General features: G+C 47.6%; 1 protein-coding gene across 1 annotated transcript; it reads left to right on the top strand.

The window, feature by feature from the left end:
• The first annotated feature begins 489 nt into the window (after positions 1–489).
• On the top strand, positions 490–12,352 carry CLDN1 (claudin 1). The gene is made up of 4 exons (XM_005513213.3): positions 490–833; positions 9,032–9,196; positions 9,680–9,764; positions 10,252–12,352. Exons 1-4 carry the CDS (start codon positions 611–613, stop codon positions 10,412–10,414), a joined length of 636 nt encoding a protein of 211 aa, XP_005513270.1. The 5' UTR covers positions 490–610; the 3' UTR covers positions 10,415–12,352.
• The last annotated feature ends 3,051 nt before the right edge of the window (positions 12,353–15,403 follow it).

The following is a 15,403-nucleotide window of genomic DNA, read 5'->3' as shown; positions in this document are numbered from 1 at the left end:
TCCAGGGAAGGTGTGTGCGGGTTCATGCTCTCAGGGCCCTCAGCTCTAGAAGCGGGGAGACCCACAAGCACAAATAGAGCACGCTTTGGAGGTGCCAAAACCTCCGAGCTGCCAAAGCATCCCCTGGCACGCCCTTTGGGGGTACAGAAAGGACAGTCCCACCAGCCGTTTCTCCCGAGACAGTAAGAAGGGGCAGGGTGGGCCCCAGGGGCTTTGGGTCAGGGCGAAACCCTGAAGAAGGGGGCCACCCCCGGGGGGCGGCATTTTGCTCCCTCCCTCACCCCGGGGGTATCGACGTCCCCCCCGACACTGCGCCCCAGTGAGAAGCGGGTGGGTGGGGGCGAGAAGCGGCAGCAGCCAGGGCGGCTCCCCCGGTTTCACCGCGAGGGAAGGCGGGGCGGGGGGGCCGCGTCCCACCGCGGAAAACCCCGCGGGGCGGGGCCGCCAGGGGGCGCCCTTTGCGCGGCTTTAAAAGGTGCGCGGGGCGGCGCGCGGGCCGCAGTGGGGTGCGCGGAGCAGGTTGAGATCGCTCGCTCTCCTCGCAGCGACCCTCCGCCCGCGCGGAGCAGCCCTTCCCCCCGCGCTCCCCCCGCCCCGACTCTGCGCAGACATGGCCAGCGGGGGACTACAGCTCTTGGGCTTCGTGCTGGCCTTCCTGGGCTGGATCGGCATCATCATCAGCACCGCCTTGCCCCAGTGGAAGATGGCATCCTACGCGGGGGACAACATCGTCACGGCCCAGGCGCTCTACGAGGGGCTGTGGATGTCGTGCGCCATGCAGAGCACGGGGCAGATCCAGTGCAAGGTGTACGACTCGCTGCTCAAGCTGGAAAGTAAGTCGGGGGTGGGGGAGTGCGGCTTTTGGGGTGTATGTCCTGTTGGGGCTGGGGGTGTCCGTCCCGGGGCACCCTCTCTGACCCAGTGCTTCTTCGGTCGGGGCTGAGGGTACCGGTTCCGTAGAGTTACCACGCCCCACGCCCGTGCCGGTCGTGTCAGGGCTCTGACTGAAATGCTGGGAATAGGGATGCCAATCCTGTCGTCCACCCCCACCCAGTGCCCCGTCCCGTTGGGGGTGCCGGTGCTGTCGGGTGTCGAGGTCTCCGTCCCGTTGGAGCTACGCCGCCTGTCCATTCGGGGTTGAAGGTGCAGGGCTCGGGGTCACCCTGCTTTTTCGTGGCGCCTTATCCCGTCGGGACTCGCATGGGTGTCTCTTGGGGGTTTCCCCCCATGGCTCTCCCTGCCGCGGCTGAGGGTCACTCCATTCGTGACTGTCTTTCGGGGTAACCGGGTCTCTGCGGCGCCTGCTGAAGCGCATCCCGCGGCAGTGCTGCCTCCCCGGGCGGGGGGTGCTCGGCGGAACAGTACCCGGGGGAGGGAGGCGGAGCCGTCCCACAGCCCCCTGCCCTCATGCCGGCTGCCTGTTGCCTTCAAAAACACGTCCTGGGAGGGGAAGAGTCAGATCCTCCACGTGTGTTCGGGAAAACGCCGTGATTGCAAGAGCTTTTGGCTCTGGCTCAGCAGGAATCAAAGTTGATCAGCGGTGCTGAAGTGGTCTTTTCGAGCACTTTTCATTTTCGGTTTGACTGTTTTGGTCTTTTGTTCTCTGGGAAAGTCGCTGTAACTCCCGTGGGGGTTTTCAGCAAAGGGCTGGCAGGTGAGCTGGACTCCAGCCAAGGTAGCATTGCCTGTAGTTTTTAGGCAGACCAGTACATCAAGGTAGTCTCTAGGTCTATTATGTTGTCCTGGGGCGGCAAAGCCATCTCTCGCATGCAGGAACTGCAGCCTGGCTTGCTGGGGTGTCAGTCGGAGCGGTCATGCTGAGCTGGAGCTCAGTAAGGGCTGTTTTAGGGTGCTGGAGCATAAAACTTAGGCTGACACCCAAAGGGATAGATTAAAAAAAAAATCCTTCCTTTCCTCATCCAGAGTCCAGTAGTGTCCTGGAACACCTTCATCCCTCTCTAATTAATAAAATAATTATCACCTTGGTCACCTTCTCATTCCCAAAGGAACGGGCAGGCACCAGGGACCATTGGGAGTATCCTCAAGTTCGATTGCCGCCAACCCTTCCTGTGTGTCGCGCAGTGAAGCCGGACACCGCGGCCCCACCTTCGTTTCTATCAATCACTCCTGCTGTCTTGTCCCGAACACCCGTGGGCCCTGCAGCTCCCTTCAGGAGTGCGGTGCACGCAATTAGCACTAAGAGGGTGCAGGGCTGTGGATAATCGGGGCTGGGTTAAGCACACAGTCCGGGTGGTTTGCGTAGTAATTATGTGTAAACTCTGCTTCGAGCTTCTTATCTCGCCCTGGGGGTGGGGGCGAAGATGCCAGCAGGCCTGAGGAATCTCCAGCCACCCCCTGGATGGGTTGCGAAAGGTAAACTTGCCTCGGGGGCTGCGTGGTTGCGGCCCATTGTGCTGTAAATAAGATCTGCAGAATCAGATGCGGACCCTGGCTTAAGCAGACTCCAAAAAACCTGCCCGAGGACCTCCAGACCTGCTCTATTCATGGCTGAGTGCTGAAAACCAGCTGCTCCCCTCACCTTTGTCCTTCAAACAATAAAGGCTCTTCTCTTCCAGAGCTACGGGGGAGGGAGGTGTGAGGTGCCAGGGACCGAGGCTGAGCTATTAGTAGCCTTTTGTCCTCTTACTGAGCCCCTGGCCCTGCAGGGCATGCTCTCCTGAAAATTCCCAGGAAGCTCATGAAATATGGAAATCACAGGGGATTTTTTTCCTCGTTGGGGAAGTCAGTGAGGGCTGGCTAAAGGGAGTCCTTGTTCTTTTGTACCCCGGCTTGCTTAGGTTGCACCTTTCCCACTTGAAAGCAGATCATGCCTAGGGATATACATCTTATCTGCTGTTTTCCCTGCCTGATCTCCCTTCAAGGTCTTACAGCCACATAGGCTTGGGCAAGGACCAGCAGTGCTGTTTTGGGTGGAGGTGTGATAAAAAACCATTTATACCCAATTCAATGGCCGCACCCTGGGACAGGTGCAGTTTGTGTGCTAAGAGCTCCCTCACCGCATTCATTGATGTCATGGTGGAGGCGGTACAGCTCTGTGGGCAGAAAAACTTCTCTTGCCTGGCTACACTTTTCCTGCCAGAGCTTCACATGACCTGAATGCTCTGAGCCACACGTCAGAGCCTCATGCACTGATGGGATGGCTTTGTCCCCATAGAAAGGACTGAACTTCCTCACACCTGCAGTAATTCATGGTCGTGTGAATGCTGGACAGCTTAGCCAGGAAGCTTTTGTGTAGCTGGTGCCATTCCTCTAGATGTGTCAGTGTTTGGCTGCTTGAACTGATGCTGCATGTCAGATATGGGGTTGGCACAAGCTGATGACCACCATTAGCCAACTGAGGGGCCTCCAGCTTTCCGTGTGGCCGCGCTGCTGGAGTGCACCCATGCTGGCACTTCTCCCGCAGCTGTGTTCAGCTGAGGGCTTATGTCAGTGCTCCCATTCAGGCAACAGAAAGGCTGCCTTTTGACAGCTTACGTGAAAAGCAGTGCGTGGCCACATGCAGACATAGAGGCAACAAAAGCCACCCTTGCAACAAGGCTTTGTTGCACGGCCTCAGCATTGTTCTTGTAGCCCTCCAGCATCATCCATGGAGCTCAGCTGAGCTTTGTGCTCCTCCAGGGTCTCAGGGGGGTGGTCTTAGACAGGAGGAAGAAGGGTTCTTGGTACCTGTCTCTGGAAGCTTTCAGCCTCACCTAACCACATTCTCCTGTTCAGAGCAGAGGTTGTTCTGGGTACTGTCTAGACTGTTAGCTAAACATACTCAATGCCTTGTTTGGTTTTGGTGGGAGAGGTTCTGTACTTGAGACAAGCTGAGACTCATCTACCACCTCATTACCAAACCTACTACATGCACAATGAGCCTTTGTGCTCTAGCCTAGAAAATAAACAAGGGTTTGGATGCCCTCTGGTTCAAACAGCATCACTGAAATGTGAGATCTTCTCCTACAACTTTACCACCCTGGCTTGAGGAGCTGGGGAAGAGGATGGGTGGGGAGAAGGAAACGTTCATGCTCAAATTACTGCTGCTCTGTTGTGATGGTGGGTGAGTTGGGAGGGTGGCCCAGGAAAGGACAAAGCTATGGCATGAGGGACAAATGTGTCCAAATATTTTGTTGTCTCTTCATCTTTAGATCTGGAGTAAGCAGGTAGAACCTGCTGGTATCTGTACTTTCATGTGGGTTAAGGGTTAATTTACTCCCATGTTTCTCAATCCCTGGTCCTTCCTCATGAAAAATCATGATCAAGTGATAAAACAGTCTTGCTTGTTCTGCTCTTACAGAAGGTAGAGGGTTACTTGGAATGCCGCTGAGGCTGTTCCTGTGTGCTGGTGCCCTGTTGTGTCTGCAAGAGGGGATGGGAGTGTATTGCAACACACTGGCTTTATTGCTCTACAGGCAGCTTCTAAGTAGCTTTAGTAGCTAGTGTTACTATGTGTTACTAAATCTCTTGGTAAGGGAACTTCGAGGCTTTGTGGGAAAACAGGCTGCCCAGGTCTCTTCTGACCAGGAATCTGGAAAATGGTGGTTGTGTGTTGCCTGTCTTACCAGCAAGCTTTCTCTGCTGCTTGAGTAACTGCAGGAGGGAACTGAAGCTTATTTGCTTTGGGGTAGGCAGAGTACAAGGCCACTGTCACCTACTGAACTTGTCTCTTTTGCATTGGACATGCAGTGAGGACTTCCCAGCCTTCCTGTTCTGGCAAAAACCATGACACTGTTTGAGTCTGTGTCCTGCCTGGATTCCTCTGTACAGTCTTCCAGAGTTGTGGGGAGGTGCTTTGAAGGAGTCCAGACTGAAATATCTGACGGTGATGGGGGTGCAGGGTCCTTTCAGAGGATAGTAGGGGGGCTGAAAGCCTCCAAGCCATTAGCAGGCTTTTGGGGTCAGCCAGAATGACTGCGAAGTATGAGAGAAGTTTGCTGATTGTCTGTGATGCTGTTAGTGCTTGCTCACATCTTTATTACCTTGTCTACTGCACAAAAGTGACTTTCACGTGCAGGCAGGGCAGAACAGCAGCATCTCGGATCCTGTTCCTTCGAGGAGGTAGATTCAGCTTTCAGGGAAACCATGATGGGAAGGCTTTGAAGGCTTTAGAGGGTGTAACATGCTGCTTACACTACAGCGGTGTGTTTAACTCCTGGGCAACTTCCCTTGCAGACCTTAAAGGGAGGTGCACAGCATCTTTCACCTGTATTCTTTCACCACTTGGCTGCATGAACGCCCATGGGAAGGGAAGGAAAAGTCCATAGTTAATACAAACAAGGCAGTCAGTGAGTATCCCTATCAGAGGGAGCATCCACCCCTATCGGAAAATAATCTGCACACAGAGCCATTACAGCAATTTTGCATTACAAACAGGTATTATAAAAATCCCATGGCACTTTCCCAACAGCTCTTCTATAATGTAGATGACATAAACAGAATAAATAAGGAAATGTGATAACGGAATAAATAAGCAAATGTGATGACAGAAAAATAACCTCAAACATGCTGGTGACGTCTTTATTTTTATATCTAAGCAGTTGCCAGAAATTGCTTCTGTGTCAGGTAATGATAATTGTGGGAAGGAAAGTTTTAATGTAGGTTTCAGATAAAAATGGCATCATGTAGTTTGTGTCTAAACCCACTAACAACAAGAAGTTGGAACTGTTCATTAGCATGTTTTTAAAAACAGTGGGTTTCATTCTTTGAAACAGGTGTGAGCTGCTGTGTCACTTTTATGGACTTGCACAGTATTATGGCTTGCAGAATTCACATTTGTTATTAACCATCCTCAGTCGTTTTAAGCCTCTGTTCTTCAGTACTTCCTTCTTTCTTGCTTTAGGCTTTTCAGGCCAGGTCTCTCATTACTAACCAGCAATAAAAAGGCTTGGCTTCTGAGTCAATAGTGGTTTTTATTGACAAAATACTGTTGTCATCTGACAGCTGTTGTTGTGTTCCTGGCCAGTTTATCTTGCCTTGTATGGGACTGTTTTTTCCCCAAGGGCTCCTGAGACTGCCTGGGCTTTCCAACAGCCATGGTGCATCGCATGGGATGCTATAAGCGTTGCACTACCTGTTCCTCTCGGGAGATAGCTGTGGCAGCAAGGAGTGTGGGGGAAATCCTGTATCTCTCCAATATGATAGGAGTTATAAAGTTAAACTGCTGTAGAGCACTTCTGCTTGTTGTTGGTAGCCAGTCCTGTTTATCAGGTTGAGACAATATTGTATCGCTTTGGATTTTTTTAAAGCACCTGGAAAGGCCCATGTGAACAATAGAGCTAATATTAAGCTAGCTTTCTCAGCTTCTGGATGTGCAGCTTTCATTGACAAACGCAGTTGTTAATGTGTGCATAATAACTAATAGCTTCTGCGATGATTAACTGCACTCAGTGTACTGCAGGCGTTGCAAAAGTGGCAGGAAGACAATAGCTCTGTCTCCCAGTGTGTGTATGAGCCCAGGGCATCCAGGCTGGGTGGAGGCAAGAATCGTTGGCTAAGACAGTCATGTCACATTTGAACCTCTTGGGACAAAGGAACAATCTGTTCTGTGAATGTTCCAACCTGTTCTGTCCTACTGTGAGCTTCCTAAATGCTTCTGTCCTCTTATGCCATGAGCTGTGCCTAAGGGAGGGGTGAGGACACCAGGAGATGTTCCCCCAGGGTTTGCCCCTGAAAGGGGGTAGCCCTGGGAAATGCTCACAATGGTTCTTTTTGTTCATCTGTTTCTGCAAATCTGTTGTGGCCACGCATCCAGTTAATACTTGTACATATTGAGGCTTCAGCAGGTTTCATAGCTAGGTCTTCCGAGGTCGTGGATACTGACTGCTTCAAGCATCTTCCTCTGCTTGTAGTACTGCGTTTGAAGGTGAGAGGTCTCTTCCCACTCATATAATTAGTTTTCTAGTTGTTTGAGAACTTTTTCCTATTTTCACATTCACAAAAGAACTCTCTCAAAACCCTCTCCTATAAAGCAATTTCTTCTGCAGCAAAACGAAGCCAAACTTACTGTAGACTTGATGAAACAATTTGGTACTTCTGCAGAAAATGCTCTTGCCTGTGCAAAATATGAACTGGTGTTCAGCCATTGGCATCTCCAGAGCTGCTGCTGTAATGCACAATTTAGCCTTCAACGTGTGGCAGCTGAACTAGTTGCCTGGGTGGTAACTTGTCAGCTGAAGTAGTTCTGAAAGCTGGCATAACTGCTGTGAGCTAGAAACTATTTTTAGAGTGTGTCCTCCAATATTCGAGATTAATCTATTTTAAATGTTTCGATCCTGCTGTTGTGATTTATGCTAAAGCGATAAATCACTGTATAAATGGGTTTCTGTAATCAATGCAGCAGAGTGGTTTTGATTAATACCTGGGCAGTGTGGAGGTGTGTCACCTTTCCCCTTTGAAGGAAGTGAGGATTTACATTTAGCCAAGCTGATCTTGGGGGCTTTCCCAAGAAAGCAAAGACTGTTCTTACAAAAATGTCACTTCCTATTTCTCTGAATATCACCTTTTTATTGTATTGTTTTTAACTGGTTTCACAATCTATTTACAGAACAACAAGGTTGTGTGTAGAGACACATCCAGATCTGTGTTAAAGCAGAACTAGAGCCTGGTAGCCTGTTGTTGGTGTGGGTCTCAAGAATTTCCCTGTGCAAGCTGTGTCCTGTGGCAAAGTTCAGTAAAGAATCTCAGAGGATGGGTATGTGGCTGTGCTACCCCTGGGATGGTATGAGAGTGTGTTTTGTAGCACAGGCTCTGAGGGATTCACGCGACCAATGCTGCCTGAGGAGTTTGCAGGTGCCCTGTTGTAGGCTTAACTTAAATCTTGCAGCTGCAGTTGTCCAAGCTTGAAGTGCTTTGCAGAGCTCTAGCAGAATGCGGGCAGTGGGCTTTCTGAGCTCCAGACTTGGGAACAGATTCTGGTGACACTTTGTGAAAACTGTGTGTGTGTCACTGCTAGACAACCTTCTGTGTCAGGGGACACTCCTGCCTCGGTTACAGCATGCTCCAGGGAATCTGTTCCTTTGATTAAGCAGCCCTGTTTGTTCCCAGATCTTAACAGGACTGTGTAGGAAAATCAGTGTTGTTCAAACAAACCTGATTTACCAAGCAATAAAGCTCAGGCTCTTACTTCACTGATATTCAGGTGTTTTATCACCTTGAGGTTTTCTATCAGTAATGATTTAATTTATAACATAATTTCCTTTTCTCCTTTGATATCAAGAAAATATTAATTCAGTCACTCGTGTACATAGGGTTACTGTGATTGCCTTCAGATGAATCAGCAACATGAAGCCAAATCTTGGGTAAAGTATATTGTCCAGTCTTACAGAGAACACAGGCAAATACAACCATTGCCTGTGGGAGGCATCACCCCATGCTCCAATTCTCCAAAAGCACAAGAGATTCTTAAAACATTTGAATACCTTTGAGTCAAATAAGCTACCGATTGTAGGCAGGGGGAAAGAAAATGTTGTTTTCATTTGGCTGGGAAAATGCTGTTGCTGTTGTAACTGTATTTTTGTACCCTCTGGGACTCAAACTGAGGATTTAACTCAAATATCTGAGGTATTTGTATAAGAGACAGGTTTTCGAAGTGTTGAGCAATAAAAGGGGCCTTGCTGTCTGCTGTGGGACTATTCATATGTATGGTGCTATTCATATTAAAACATGTGCCTAAATGCTTTGTTAAGGTAGAGCCTAAATCTGAATACTTCTTTTGATAAACAGATGTACCCTTCCAATTGGGATTCAAATGATCAAGGAACAAAAGATGTCTGAGGCCAATTCCCAGGTCATTTCCTGCAAAGAGCTGCATGCCCTTGTTTGCTATGCATTTTAGAAGAGGCTGAGAGTCCTCTGATCCTGATACATGGCTGTGCTAGAGCTTAAAGCTAAAAAGGAATGTCTTGCTTGGTTGTATCCTGTGTAACACAGAGCACAATGTTTTGACATATGGTTATTGAGACCAGTAATTTGAATTTCTATTTGTATATGGAGTTTTCTTTGTGGTAACTCAAATCCTAATGTCTTCTAGGCACGCTGCAGGCTACTCGGGCTTTGATGGTGGCTGCAATCGTTGTGGGCCTGCTCGCTATATTTGTTGCTATGATTGGCATGAAATGCATGAAGTGCATGGAAGATGACCAGACGAAAAAGATGCGGATGGCTGTCTTTGGTGGGGTGATGTTCATCGTTGCAGGTTGGTAACATACAGATAAGTTTAATATTAAATGTGCAATTTCCTAAATGGCGTTTATCTTGCATAGGATGTGAGAGGCCAGGGGAGGTCTTACTGTCATTGCTCCAAGAGCATTTTGGGCTGGGAATTCCTTAGAGGACTTCCCTCAGACAGAAGCTACTGTGCCATCAAATAGGTTTCTTGGCACTAGGATTATGCTTTCTATAGGGATTGTGTGCCTTCCATCTGTTAGCAGAGCTGAGTGTGACCTGTAACCCTGCTTCAGTGAAAGGCTGTCAGCAGTCTTGCTTTTGGTGCAATGTAACTGTGGGTGACCTCAAATCCTTTCCTTATTTCTCTCCAAATGAGCACTAAATAACAGCTCAGATCTTCTCAGGGTAGCAGCATCTCAACATTACTGCAGATGCTGGTTCTGCTACACTTACTTTGCAGTGATTTTCATGTTTTTCTTAAGTCATGACCTTGTGTTCCCTTTATGTGCAGGTTTGGCAGCGCTGGTAGCCACATCATGGTATGGCAACAGAGTGGCTCGAGCCTTCTATGACCCTTACACCCCTGTCAACACCAGGTACTGACCCATTTGATGTAACACTATAGCATGACAATTGCTTGCAGGGCTTGGTTTTGAGCAGCTGGGGCTCAAAAGAAAGAAGGGAATTTCCTGAGCTAGCTGGGTTGGCTTCAAACTGCAGAAAAAGCTTTAGGACCATCATCCATGTAGCGCTTAAGTCTTGGCTTTGTTGTAAGGCAGCATCACTGTAGAGACCCAGCTGCTGTGACTTCTGTGTTTTAATTCCACTAAATGCCTATGGTTTGGTTTGCACAGAGCGTGGTCCTCCTGCAGCTGTGCAGGGTGAACTTAAAACCTGGACTAACCCAGTGTGCAAAGCTCTGAGCTTTGAGGGTCAGCAGAGTCTTAGATGTCCCAGACTGCTGCCTTGCAGGAAGCCAATTCCATCCCAGTTTCAGCTCCCTTCTGCTTTGTGTGGAAATTCTAACACTGTAATCCAGAAGCAGAACTTTTTGTATTCACTTTCTTCCTCCTTTTTCCTCAGATATGAGTTTGGATCAGCTCTCTTCATTGGATGGGCAGCTGCTTCTCTGACCCTGCTGGGGGGAGCCTTCCTCTGCTGCTCCTGTCCACGGAGAGAAACTTCATATCCACCCACCCGAGGCTATCCAAAAAATGCCTCCTCCACAGGGAAGGATTATGTATAATGAAACAACGAAGAGGAGCCACCGGCACTAGTAGTGAAAGCATTTTGGAGAGGACACTACAATACCACTGTCCTGACCAGAGTTCAGACTCTAGGTTCTGCCTTCCTCTTCTCCCAAAAATGTGTATATTTTTTTAATCCTCTTTGCTACTGGACATAACTTCTCCTTTCTCTCCCAGCCCATGGAGGAAGGCTAGCCTAGGTTCATAGGTATTGCCACTGGAAAGACAAAACCTCCAAGCTTGGGTTAAGTTTAGTGTTTGGGAGTAAAAGGGAAAAATGATACTGTTTTTTTTTTTTTTTTTTAGATGGATGTTGGTGCTTTTTTTTAGTTGTTTTTTTAAAAAAATAGGTTGTAACAATTCGGTCCCATATCCCATTAAGTTAGAGCCCAGTGTGGTGTGTGTAGAAATTAAAGGAACATATAGAATATACAAAGTGATGAAACCAATAGCTTAAGGGGAAACATAATTTTAGGGAAAAGACTTTACATGTAGGAATGCTTGAAGAGACCTAAAATGCTCTTGTACTGTCTTATTGGCATCTTCAGCACCCTACTTTCTGTGCAGATTGGCTTGGCAAAGGGTCAATCACAATCAAATTGCTGTTATTTAAACTGAAATCTGGAACTGTCCACTCACATGTGGTTGGCTGGCAGAAGATGCAGTGTAAGTTGGCTTGGCTTAGCTGTATGTTGTCACTGTTTGCCAAGACCTTGGAGGTTGATAGTGTCTGAGCCCAAGGCTGGAAAATTCTAGCTACAGAGGTTAGGAAACTCTCAAAGCAGCTGCAGGTTTCCCTGGTGCCAGGGAAGACCCAAGGAAAAATGATTGCCTTCTGGTTTTGCTGGGTGTCTGGTGGGGCTGTTGTTGCTGTTTCTTAGACACTGAGTGCTGCCAGTGATTTGTTTCTCCATGTTCCCACCCTTGTATCTAACTGAGCTTGAAGATTTATCCCGTTGTGTGTGCTACAGGCCACTTTTTAACAAAATCTCCTATTTCTTTGAGTCTTTCTCATCTGGGCTTAGTTACCAATCTGTTTGCCTCATGCAGATAAATGTGTTAAACCAAACTGAATGCACTGCTTCTCCCTGATGTTTCCCCAAGGATACCTCACATGCAGCCATTTGATCCTGTCTTTTTTCTTGTAAACACTTTCAGTGATGATATGAAGGCAAATTCCAAAGAAACTGACCCAAAGGCTATGGCATTTTCTTTTAATCCAAACTCAACAAAGAGGAAGAAACTAGCATTTTAAATATAAAGCCATCCTTGCATATTAAGTCATATCTTAAGCAAAAAAATAAAAGGGGAGGGGAATCATGCAGCTCAGAGGTTTCTGCCCTTTAATCTGAAACACCCAGTCAGTCACTTGATGTTTGACTAACACTAGCTGAGGTTGGCTGGAGTGGTCTCATAATTCCTAGAAGAATTGTACCAGTTCTCTGAAGATCAAGCTTGCTTTTCTACAGAAGGAAACTTGTTGCTTCTGACCAGGCTTTGTAAATGTGTATGTGTTCAGAGGCACCAGATTTTTTTTCTTCTGTAGAAAGGGAGAGGCTCTGGGGCTGAGCTATGTACAACCATGGCAATGGTGGCTTGTATAAGCATTGTACCTCTGTTTGACCCAACTCTTTGCGACATAAACCAAAGTTACTAAAAGAAACCGAGCAGAGCATTTGCTTCAGGCTTGAGCTGATGTTGGCCTGTACTTGCAGCTGGGTCATGTGGCTTCCATTTCTCCATGGGGAACTGCCCGTGAACAGCAGCTGCCTCATGAGACCTTGTCTTAGGAGGTGGTAGCTCAGGTCACATTAAAGAGCTACTGAAGTCTGTGCTTTTGTATTTGCATTAACCCTGAGCCAGGGAGCAGACACTTACATTGGGAACTTGTATAAAGTGTTAAAACAATTTCAATAAATGGACTTTTTTAAGGAAAATAAGACTGTATCATCACTTCATTTCTTGTGGTTTTGGTTTTTGTTTTTTTTTTGAGCAAAACTTGGAGAGTATGATAGGAAGACAGCACTGGGGCTTGGGCTTTTGGGAGCCTGCCTGCCAGGATGGAGCTTGTTTAGCTGTGTGTATCTACAGCCAACATAGGTGGGGACAGATCTTCAGCAGTGAGTCAGGCAGCTGTGGCCTCTGGCAGAAACTCACCCAGTAATCTGCTACGATTGCAGCCCGGGAACCAGAAGGTCTGCTCCTCGGCAAGGCTGCACCCTGGGTGGAGCAGGAAGGGGCAGGGGGAAAGCAAAGGGCTCCCTGGCAGGGGAGGGGAGCTGGAGGAATGGGGAAGGGATGGGGTGTGGAGCCAAGGCGCTCCCAGGAGAGATGCTTTGTGTTTTGGCAGTGCTTTGCACTCTGTAGCTTTATCTGGGGTAGGGTATGTGCAGGCTGTTCTGCCTCCAGAGGAGGAAGAGACCTGCCAGTCTATGTATCTCATAAAAACTCCTACATGCAATTCCTTGACATTCCTGGGTTAATAGAATCATGAAGAGGTGGGCTCTGGAAGAATCTGTCTTACTCTGAAGCCCCCACCAGGAGGATATTGTGCTTTTCCCAGCTGTGACAATGAGCACAACCAGTCAGGTGTACATTTTTCCAGGCCAGGTAGGAAATGGTTCCACCTGGGGATGGCTGCTTCTAACCTGTGCTTCTATCTCCCCAAGGGTAGCAAGGATCTGTTCCCCTTGCTTCTACCTGGCCTGGAAACCTCTTCCCATCCACTAGGGTTCAAGTACATCTGATGAGAGGCAAACTTGATTTAAAACATTTTCTTGAACTCCAAGAGCTGCCTCTTCTATTCCCTCTCTCTCTCCAAGGGCTGTTTGCTTTTGTAATTACAAACAAAAAGAATAGAGCTAATTAGGCCTTGTAAAGCTGGCAGAGCAAAACAGCCAGGCATGTGGCTGGCTGAGTGAGCTTGCAGTGCCTGGAGCAGACTGGTTGCCTTGGCATAGTTTGGGATCTATGGTCATTCTTATTCCAACCTGTCAATTAGTCAAGGATTTCCACTGAGATTAATTTTTTCCCATGTTTTCATGCTTACTCTCTCTCCAAGGATTTTTGCATGTGCCATTCTGAAGTTCCCTGGGCAGAGCAACAGGAAAACAAAGCGGTCTATAAAATAAACAGTAGGACTTCTGAGCTGCTGGCAAAAATAGGCTACTGCAGGGCACACAGGTTCATGTGAGACTGGCACAGAGGAGAGGGCCAGAGGCTACCTTGTTGATTTGCTATACTTTTAATGTGACAAAACTCACAGCCAAACTTACATTTGTAAATGGCTTTTTGGCAGTATGACTGCAAAACCAAGGATGAAGTTTGGGGGTAAATGTAATTTCATATGGCTTGTGATCCTCATTCCTGTCCAGTGTGACAAGAGAGAGAGAGTATCTCTTGGAGGGCTGATGTCTCAAGAGATGACCCGGACCCTGCTTGGGAAGGAGCTTTCTAACCCTTTTCCTCTGGTTTTCATGTATGATCATTCAATTCCATTTGGCCATGTTTTCTACAGCCCTTTGGCCACTTCTGCTGTAGATTGTATAGAAAAGGAGTAACATGAGTTGAACGTTGGGGGAGAATTTCCCACTGGATTTCAATCCTTGCATGTGACACATTCTGCTGTTAAAGCCATCTTGCAGTGAAATGATGGCATTTGTCTGTACAGACAATGGGAACTTTGACTGCTTCTTGGCATCTTCTTCCACACCATATTTATTATTCATATGGTGCCAGAGCTGTGTATACCGTGCAGGGAACTTCATTGTCAGTGGGAACTACATGCTCATTTATATTACTCAGAAATTTCAAGGAAATAAGAGAGCTCAAGATGTTTTGGGAATAGCATCAGCCTGTTGGATTTCTTGGCTTCTCCAACTCAATTTTAAGAAACTCTGTGATAATGCTTTTATCAGATTCGGCTTCTGATTTACACACGAACTTCTTAAAATAATTCTGCCTTTGTTTTCTGTACTGCTCTGAGCACACAGATATAGTGTAGAAGCACTGGAAACGCTCTGACAATGGAGATCCCAGAAATGACCAATAGAGCTGGTGACAAGGAATGTTTGAAATACTCATGCAAGCCCAGAATTATTTTATGTAAGGCAGAAGAAATAATGGCATTATCGTGGGAAAGAAAATGCAGCACTTCTGCTTAAGAGCAAACCCCAGAAATGCCAGTAACTTCCAGAAGTTGCTCAAATGTAGCAGATGTACAAATCTGGGTAAGTCAACCAGACTGAAAGAGCTCAAGCCTTTCTCCTGAGCGTGGAGACACATGGAATAACTCTGGGCCAGCCAGTCAATTGGCAGTGATGTAAAATTGTAGCAGTGTTTTTGCAAAGGATACCTAAATTATGCCACCGGTAGCAGCATCTTCTTCCAGGATCTTACACCAGTGTCCAGCTGGCATGCATCCTATAGGGTCAGCTCTGTTTGCAGTGGCAGGGTTGCAGTCAAATCTTGCAATGTACATGGTCAAACATAGTCCTGCCAGCAAGTAGCACCCAAGTGCGTGTGTATGCCACCAAGATTTCTCCCGCATGGTTTTTGCTCACCACCTTAGCACCCACCTTCTGGCAGAGGAGATGGCTGGTGTCACACAGAGCAGAGCTAGGATTGCTTGTCACAGACCTGATCCAGGTGCACCCATTTTTCAGAGGGTGCTGCAGTTTACTACGCCAGCCACAGACTCACAATAACCATGTGTTTCAGCACATTCTTTGCATCCAACTGGACAACTAACCTGGACTTTCTAAACTGACCCTTTGATTGCAACACAAATAGTGTTGCAAGGATTTCCTCATTGTCCTTCTTTATTAGACTTCATTCCTCCAATCCCACTGGCTCCTTAGTTGGCCTGGTTGACATTTCCCATCTTCCTGAAGCCCAGGCTATGTCAAGGAGCTTGCTCTTCTATGACACATTGCTTTTGATCCTGTCTGCAGTTCCTGCAGAAGTCCTGCGTGCTATGGCATCTGCAT

Source organism: Columba livia, chromosome 9 (assembly GCF_036013475.1).
Source record: "Columba livia isolate bColLiv1 breed racing homer chromosome 9, bColLiv1.pat.W.v2, whole genome shotgun sequence".
Taxonomy (NCBI): domain Eukaryota; kingdom Metazoa; phylum Chordata; class Aves; order Columbiformes; family Columbidae; genus Columba; species Columba livia.
This window is presented reverse-complemented; position numbering and strand designations above follow the sequence as displayed.